This window comes from Bidens hawaiensis, unplaced genomic scaffold, assembly GCF_021521415.1.
Source record: "Bidens hawaiensis isolate Kalapana, Puna unplaced genomic scaffold, B.hawaiensis_p1.1 tig00018568_1, whole genome shotgun sequence".
Taxonomy (NCBI): domain Eukaryota; kingdom Viridiplantae; phylum Streptophyta; class Magnoliopsida; order Asterales; family Asteraceae; genus Bidens; species Bidens hawaiensis.
Window position 1 is genome coordinate 1,258 of NW_027492810.1, and position 9,365 is coordinate 10,622.

At 33.4% G+C, this 9,365-nt stretch overlaps 1 protein-coding gene across 1 annotated transcript; it reads right to left on the reverse strand.

Annotated features, from left to right (window-relative positions):
• Positions 1-1,351: 1,351 nt before the first annotated feature.
• On the reverse strand, positions 1,352-3,781 carry LOC143556385 (tubulin alpha chain-like). The gene is made up of 4 exons (XM_077045718.1): positions 3,689-3,781; positions 2,659-2,893; positions 2,196-2,566; positions 1,352-2,120 (listed from the first exon to the last, which is right to left on the reverse strand). Exons 1-4 carry the CDS (start codon positions 3,779-3,781, stop codon positions 1,458-1,460), a joined length of 1,362 nt encoding a protein of 453 aa, XP_076901833.1. The 3' UTR covers positions 1,352-1,457.
• Between the last annotated feature and the right edge of the window lie 5,584 nt (positions 3,782-9,365).

Below are 9,365 nucleotides of genomic sequence, written 5' to 3' on the forward strand. Positions count from 1 at the left end.
TAATTCATTTTATTCTCATAAGTTAATCAAAATAAAACAAATTAATGGTAAAATGATCTATTTCATTACCACGTATATTCTATTAGCTCTCCAATCTATTATTCTCATACCAAACAAACCTTGTATTTTTATAGGTTATATTGATGTTATATGATAAGAAACTGATATGTTGTTATATGAGTTAATTCTTATGAAAGGTCTAGACGCCTAGTAGTTGAATCATGCCTACGTGACTTTCATTTTTCGAACTACCCCTCAGGATAAAATTCCGTAGCCAAAATAAATTAACAAAACACAAGGAAGAGGAAAAGTAATTTGTTCTTCAACCAGCTTTTTTTAAAAAAAAGAACAAAATGCAACATCTTACAATTTTTTTTTCTTTTCTTTCAGAAATAGTGTATTTAGGATATTTGTTTGACTTTTGGTGTTTGAATTTAAGACTTTTTTAAAAATATTGTTTTTAGAGTTTAAACCCATCCGGGTAAAAAGCCTCTGTGTTAAAAACCGAAAGTGAAACAACCACCCTTGAAGCACCATTTCTGAAAAGTGAAGAGAAAAAAAGAAGACAACATAATTTTAATAAATAAAAAGAATAAGGACAGATTTATAGTTCTAAAAAGATCAAAGAGTTGGTGCTTTGACCAAACCAAAAACAATCTTTCACATAACATAAACAAATTTCTCTAGTTAAATTTTCAATGTAATAAACACTTTAAAATTGCATTAATAAACATATAACAAATTTCTAGTTAAGCAGTTTAATCAAAAACATGTGTATAATCAATGTTTCAACACAATTACATAACCACTAGCTTGGTCTAATAGTAAAAGGGTATGACATCTAACCAAAGTTTGTGGGTTCTAGTCTTATTTGAGACAATTTTAAGCTTATTTTTATACAAAAGTTTTTTACACAACTTAAATCATAATCAAATAAGCACAATTTATAATTAAATTGTTTAAACACAACAAAATATTTCTTTTAATTAAGGCCCCAAAAAAATTCGCCTTTGGCCCAAAAAAATTTCGTCTTTTCGGAGCCAGCCCTGAGTTTAAAACAATGGAATATCGCCATAAAACAATGCCACAATTCGAATAATCTTTTCTAAGGTTTTCACTAGAAATTTCGAATTGGTCCGTCGCGTAGTTTGGAGCTCAACGATCTGAGCCAGGCTACATTCGGCTTCGGCTGTGAACCTAAACCAAGGAACGTGTTGGAAGCAAACAACACCCAAAGAACCAAAATGAATCAACTATGAATTAATTATGATAAACCATATAACTCTATATCATAAAGGAAGATAATCCATTGCATTAGTTCATAACCACCATTAAAAAACAGATAATAAAAAGTACTACTAGCAACTGTCTGATCAAAACCAATGAGTCCATTGGTTCTCAAAATAACAACAAAAACAAACTAGATAATATTCATAATCATAACCATAGCAACCAATCTAATACTCTTCACCATCATCATCATCATCATCCTCATTATCCGCGGATTCGAGCCCGACCTCCTCATAATCCTTCTCGAGCGCAGCCAGATCCTCTCTCGCCTCCGAAAACTCCCCTTCCTCCATCCCCTCACCCACATACCAATGCACAAACGCCCGCTTCGCATACATCAAGTCAAACTTATGATCAATCCTCGAAAACACCTCCGCCACACTCGTCGAGTTCGATATCATACAAACCGCTCTTTGCACATTCGCCAAATCCCCACCCGGAACAACCGTAGGCGGCTGGTAATTAATCCCACACTTGAACCCCGTCGGACACCAATCCACAAACTGTATCGTCCGCTTCGTTTTGATCGTTGCGACCGCTGCGTTCACGTCTTTTGGCACCACGTCTCCGCGGTACATTAAACAGCATGACATGTATTTCCCGTGCCTCGGGTCGCATTTTGCCATCATGGAAGACGGCTCGAACGCGCTGTTGGTGATCTCGGCTACCGATAGCTGCTCGTGGTACGCCTTTTCTTTTGAAATGACCGGAGCGTACGACGAAAGCATGAAGTGGATCCGAGGGTATGGGACCAGATTCGTTTGAAACTCGTTGATATCGACGTTTAACGCACCGTCGAAGCGAAGCGAGGCGGTTAACGACGAAATAACCTGCGAAAACCGAAAATACATTAGTTAAATTTTATTAAATTTTAATAAATTTCATTGAGGCATTTTATCGAGCACCTGAGAGACGAGCCGGTTGAGATTGGTATAAGTCGGTCTTTCGATATCTAATGACTTCCTGCAGATATCATAAATCGCTTCGTTATCGAGAAGCACAGAGACATCAGTGTGCTCAAGCAGCGAGTGGGTCGAGAGGACCGAGTTGTACGGCTCGACGACAGATGTCGAAACTTGAGGCGACGGGTAAACCGTGAACCCGAGTTTCGACTTCTTTCCGTAATCAACTGAAAGCCGCTCGAGCAGAAGCGACCCGAGACCCGACCCGGTCCCACCACCGACTGCGTGGAACACCAGAAACCCTTGCAGCCCGGTACAGTTATCCGCAAGCTTCCGAATTCGGTCCAGACATAAATCCACAATCTCCTTGCCAACTGTTCGATGAAATGCCTCAATGAGAAACACTTATAAATTTATAAATTTAAAATATTGAATTATTATTATTATTGTTATTATTATTACTTACTTGTGTAATGGCCTCTAGCAAAGTTATTAGCAGCGTCTTCTTTACCGCTAATTAGCTGCTCGGGATGGAACAGTTGGCGGTAAGTACCGCTTCGAACCTCATCGATGACAGTCGGTTCGAGATCGACAAACACTGCACGGGGAACATGTTTACCCGCTCCGGTTTCGCTGAAAAAGGTGTTGAAGGCATCGTCACCGCCTCCAACAGTCCTGTCACCCGGCATTTGTCCATCAGGCTGCAATATTTTCACAAATCAAAATCAATATTTTCACAAACCCAAATTAATTTTATAATATTTTCACAAACCCAAAATAATTTTTAATTTCAATATTTAAAAAAACAAATCAATTAATCAATAATTTCATAGACCCAAATCAATTAACTAATTATTTTCACAAACCCACATCAATTACTAATTATTATGACAAACCCACATCAATTACTTAATATTTTAGCTAACCCTAATCAATTAATCAACATTTTTACAAACCCAAATCAATTACTAATTATTTTCAAAAACCCACATCAATTACTTAATATTTTCACAAACCCAGATCAAATAATCAATATTTTCACAAACCCAGATCAAATAATCAATATTTTCACAAACCCAGATCAAATATATTATCACAAACCCTAATCAATTAATCAATCTATTCAAAAACCAAAGTCATTTCTTTAATATTTCAACAAACCCACATCAGTTAATCAATATTTTCACAAACCCTAATAAATTACAATTATTATGACAAACCCACATCAATTACTTAATATTTTCACAAACCCAGATCAAATAATCAATAGTTTCACAAACCCAGATCTATTAATCAATATTTTCAAATATTTTTACAAACCCACATCAATTAGTTAACATTTTCACAAACCCAAATCAGTTACTTAATATTTTCAAAAACCCAAATCAATTACTAATTATTTTGACAAAGCCAGATCAATTACTAAATATTATCAAAAAACCAGATCTATTAATCAACATTTTCGCAAACCCAGATCAATTATTAACAGATCGTACCTGAAGACCATGTTCGAGACAGTAAAGCTCCCAGCAAGAGTTGCCGACTTGGATTCCGGCTTGACCGATGTGAACAGAAATGCACTCCCTCATTTTTCGTTAGCTAGAAGTGAATAGAATATAGAAAGAGTATTAGGGTTAGGGTGTGTGTGTATGTGTGGTTATATATGGGTGTTTGAAATTTGAAATTATAGGCAGCTGGCAAAAGTAACCGTTGTGAGTACACGCAGGTCAAGATATTATTTTGAAATTTGAATTTTGAATTGAGTATTGAGTAGAAGTGGGAGACTGGAAGGTTCTTTTTGTTGGGCCTTTGTGGGCTTTTTTGATTTGGATAAGATTTTTAAAGATGTGGACTTTTTGGAGTTTTGGGAGTTTGAGTCTGGACCCATTAAAGAACCTTTGTGTTTTGTTTTTAGTTCGGAGCATTACAGAGATGCACAAATAACTGGTTAACCATTAACCGGTCAATAACAGAAAAAAATTTGATTTTTAATAAATTAATAAAAAAAATTGGTTAAGCGGTTTGGTTAACCGGTTAGGATTGAACTGGTTACGAAGTCGAGTACAAACTGGTTAACTGGTTTCTGTGTGCACCTCACTCTGGACACATTAAAGATGGTGGATATTTTCTTATAAAAAATATAACTGTATTTCTTTTGAAAGAAAATATTTATTAAAATGGAGGAATTTTGGAAACTTGTTTGTTGGTTTGGTGAATTGGTAAGGAGACTTTGTATTCCATGTAACCCATGTTTGATTCATGCATTCAGCATTTAGTTTTAGCGGAATCAGGGTAATGATGTGAGACTTGGCGAGTAAAAGACTTTCATTAGTTAGATCCTTGAACTGAACGTGTTTTATCTCACTGCATTGTCGTACCTTCAAACGAGTGTTCACAGACGCTGGCATTAGGTGAGAGTTTTCCCGGAATTGAAAAGTGAGTGTATTCCGATATGGTGAATTTAGCAAGTAGCTTATTTAAAAGATTTGTTGGTCGCTCGAAATTTTTTTGAAGAAAACATAAGTAAATACAAATTAAATAAAAAGTGGTATTGTTTTATTATTGAACTAAATTAGAATTATGTATATTACATATATTGAATAACGAAAAGAATATAAATCATAAGTTTCAAAATATTTTTTATGGCTGAAATGACTTAGGTAACAATGAAAAATAAAAAATGTTGAATTTTGGATTTTTGACGTTTTCAAGAATGGAAGAATAGACAACCTCGGTTGAGTTAAATAATTATACTTAGGAAGCTTTAGCTATCGTACATAGTTTACCATTTAACGAATATTTGCTTCCTTACTTTGTCATAATCCGTATATAATATCATGTCACACGTTACATTATATAGCATAATTCCATATATATTTGAGATTGAATTTAAAATATACAAAGTCAGACAACATATATGAGATAATATATGGTTTAAAAGAGTATAAACTTGTATCATCTTGTGATAAGTTAGTGGTTAACTCTATGTTATACAGTACAAGTCTTACCGTAGTGTATAAATACAAAATATACAAGTTTGACTAAAAAGGACTGAGATCATTGTTTTTATCTTATTTTATTTTATGTCACGCATTCACATATTTTTTTTCTTTTTATTAATATACATCACGTCGCATAAACCATTAACTTCTTATAAAATTTATTTGTATTAGATATTAAAATTTGTGTTATCTTTACTCAGAAAAATGCTTTTAAATATATTAACTTTGATTAACTTACATCTAAATAAATCATTTGACTTATCGCAAGATATTTTACAGAAAACAAAAAAGAAAAATCTTAAGTTTCTTTGAAAAAAGTAAATAAATAAATGAAACTGTTGTTTCTTAAATCTTTTAATTAACTAACTGTCACATCGTTTGAGTTGCCTAGGTTTTACCGACCAAATAAACATCGTTTTAAATGCATTAATTTTATTTATATGGTTTAATTATGGTACCATAACGGGCCTAACCGATACCGACCGAGTTCATTTTGCTTTAAATATGTTTACTTTTTATTATTTTATCACGTTTTAAATAGGTTAATTTGACTAATTAATTTTTTTGGATTTTTTTAACGTTATAAATTTAACCGATACCAACTAAACGTCGACTCACCTCCGCAATGCTCAGGTTTTAACCTTTCACTAATTTAATCTTTGGACATAGAGTCGGTAGCTGAACTAGTTTGTTACCTAGTTTACGCATATTAATATCAGTAATAATGTATGTTACACACTTATACTAAATTAGCAATTTGGTGTACAAAAACTTGAAACACTTTCATAAATGATTAAAATCCATTAGAATAAAATAATAGTAGGTTGAGAATGACTAGAGATTATAGTGTGTAACCGCTATACTAAGACTTAAGATTCATTTGGTTTTATACTTTCATTAAACTTAGGTAGTGAGATGAGTTTAAAGAAAGTAGAAGCTAAAATCATGGGATACACTCAAAGACTCACGTGACATTGTTTCCACGAAACATGCGTATTTAATTTCATTTTCATTGTCTCGAATTAGGCGAGTAATTTCATGTCACGTGTTGTGTCGCTTCACCAGGGAAACACACATGTGACATGCAACCTATTAAGCTGCTTCTGTCCGATTGTCCATGGTATATTTAGTTATATTCTTTTTTATTTTACTCTAAATTACAGGAAATATACTATTAAAACTTTAGTCTACTTATTTAAATATTATCTTCACATAAAGTGATGAGACTTTTCTTCACAATGAAGTTGTGCTAAGAGCATTCACATTTATTATTCGATCAATCAAAAAATATAAACGTAAGAAGTGGTTTATGGTGTTGTAAGTGAAAAAGAGAAATGTAGTGATTTTTCTGAATATTCGAAAAGCAACTGTTCACACACTATAATTTTTTAATATATTTTAAAAGTGGTTGTGAGTGAATAAAAGATAAATGATAATGATAAAAGTATAAGAAAATTATTATTTAATTGAAAGTAGGGAGAAAATGTTTGTGTAATTTTAGATTTGAAGATAGAGGAATAGATGTGAATACTCTAAGTGGTGTTAATTGTTTTTTAACAAATAGAGAATTTGGGTGATTCAACGGCAAAATGTCACTACCAGCTTAAGCGTCTTAATGTTATATTTAGTTCCGGAAAAAACACACTCACCCGAAGGCCTAGTGGTTGTAAAACCTTGGTGCACTTATAATCGAACCGGAGATCACAAATATCCTGGTCTTTCTTCATTGAGTCATTTATGCTCTCCCCAAAGTGTTGTTTGTAGGATCGAATATGAATTTTCATTAAAGAACTTAGGTTTTCTACTAGTACGGCAGTACACCATGTTAGTAAGGACACTAAGTGGTGTTAATAGTTAGCTAATAGTTAAATTGAAGTTTATTGTTTTTTTAATAAAACTATAAAAGATAATTAGCTAGTAATTAAAAAAATATATGTACACTTTAGTAATATTTTCTTATAACCACATTTTTCATGATCACTTTTATAGAATCAAACTATACTGATGTTCACCACAGTATTTACTTTATTAATGATTTGGTAAGAATGTTATTAGGTTGTTCACCACTTAAAACAATTTATATTTAGTGTATTGATGATTTGGTAAGAATGTGATGAGGGGTTATGTAATTGCATTTTATCTGTCGTATAACGTTATTATGCAGTTATCACATTTGTAAGCAGCTTAACTTGTTGTCTGTTACCTGTCTCTCTATTGTAATTAGTTCTTTTTATTCTTTAATCCTTAAAAACAAAAGAAACGAAAAAAAGTTTTAAGTTTCAATTTCATATTATACTTTAAATTCTATGTGTCTTTAACCACGGTTGGCCTTCTGGTTTAATAGTATGAGGTGATGATTAATGTTTATGATCTTAAGGTCTTAGGATTCGAACCTTACTCAAGAAGTATTCCCACATTTGTGGTTTTCTTCTTAATGATGTTCATGGCCAGTCATGTCTAGAGCGTCAAATCAGTATGACATCTTATTTTAGAAAGGCTCGTTCAAATTTTTTAGGTAGTTCCAAATGTTGTTAAAAAAAACTATATGCCAACCTATTTGACTTTCATTCAGTTTGATTTTTCATTAATTTGAGAACTTATGTTTGTTTTTTTTTTGAACGACCAACTAAGTAACGCCGGGTACTCCGTGCGCGGCTCCTATTGGCTAAAGGTAGCCCGAGCAGGCCACTAGTCCGGACGGACGAAGCCCCTAGCGGTCCACCTATTGAGGGATTCACCGGATAAAACCCGACCCCCACGCCCGCCAAATGGCACGACAGCGAGGAGCCGGTAAAACCGGGTGAGATCAGGACTCGAACCATGCAAACCATGGTCATCCCTCATATCTCCTATATAAATTGGTGGTAGTGAGATTTGAACCCCCTACCTCACACTAGTAAAGTGAGTGCTCTACCATTGAGCCACAAACAATTTATGAGAACTTATGTTTGTTAACTTTAAAAAGAATAGAAAGAAAAAAAATCGATTACGCAATTGTGCGTGTGTGTATATATATATTTTGACATCTCGATCTAAATAAATTATGTTGAAAACGGAGGGAGCTTTATCGACAATGAAATAAAAAATGTTTTGATACCCGTTGGGCTATATTACGACCACATTTTTTAGGTTTCACCTTCGTTTACCCATAACATTTCCGCCATCGCAACACACGTGTTTCCCGTCACAAAGTACGAAGCAAAATTTCTAGAATATATATATATATATATATATATAAACAAAAATATATAATTATTAAATATGGTACAAACTTTTCAAATATAAAAAAATTGGTGTCCTCTAAAATCCAGGCCTGAACTCCTGAAGCATTTTGCCTCGAAACTTTCTTAATAAGATCATTCATGACTTTTACTTGATTCAAATAATACTTGAAATAATACTTTAATGGCATATTTGACTATTCTTAAATCTGATTACACTTAAATCAACATATGGAGAAAGCAAAACAAAGTTATCGTGTCTATTGAAAAAACAAATCGATATTGATTGTGACTATGCTTAGAAGTTGATATCGATTCGCAAATGATGTTGTGTATGCGGTTTTACACTTGCGACTATCGATTATGATTTAAGGTTTGTGGTCCAATGACATGCGGGCGTGGTTGAGGCTTGGATTTTTAGGGTCTCAGATTCGAACCTTAATCAAAGGGTTTTCTCATAATGGTTGGTCTCCTTCTTAATGGTGTTCGTGAATGAGTCAGACATTGAACGTCAAAATTAGGGGTGCAAATGAGCCGAGCTCTCGCGGGCTACTCGAGATCGGCTCATTAAAAAACTCGTTCGAGCCGAGCTTTATCGAGCCTGAGCCCGAGCTCAAGCCTAAAAATAAGCTCGTTTAATAAACGAGCCCGAGCCCGTGCTTTACTTATCAAGCTCGAGCCAGCTCGTGAGCCTAAACGAGCCTGCCATTTATATAATTTTTTAAAATATATATTTAATAATTAATAATTAATAAATATAATGTTACGAAAAAAAATAAATAAAAATAACTAAATAATATATATTCTTTTATACATAAAATTATAATAGAAAAAAATATATATAAAATAATTATAATTATATAAAAAAAATAATTGATAAATAGTAAACGAGCCGAGCCCGAGCCAAGCTCGAGCTTCAAAATCCATTCACGAGCCGAGCTCGAGCTTTG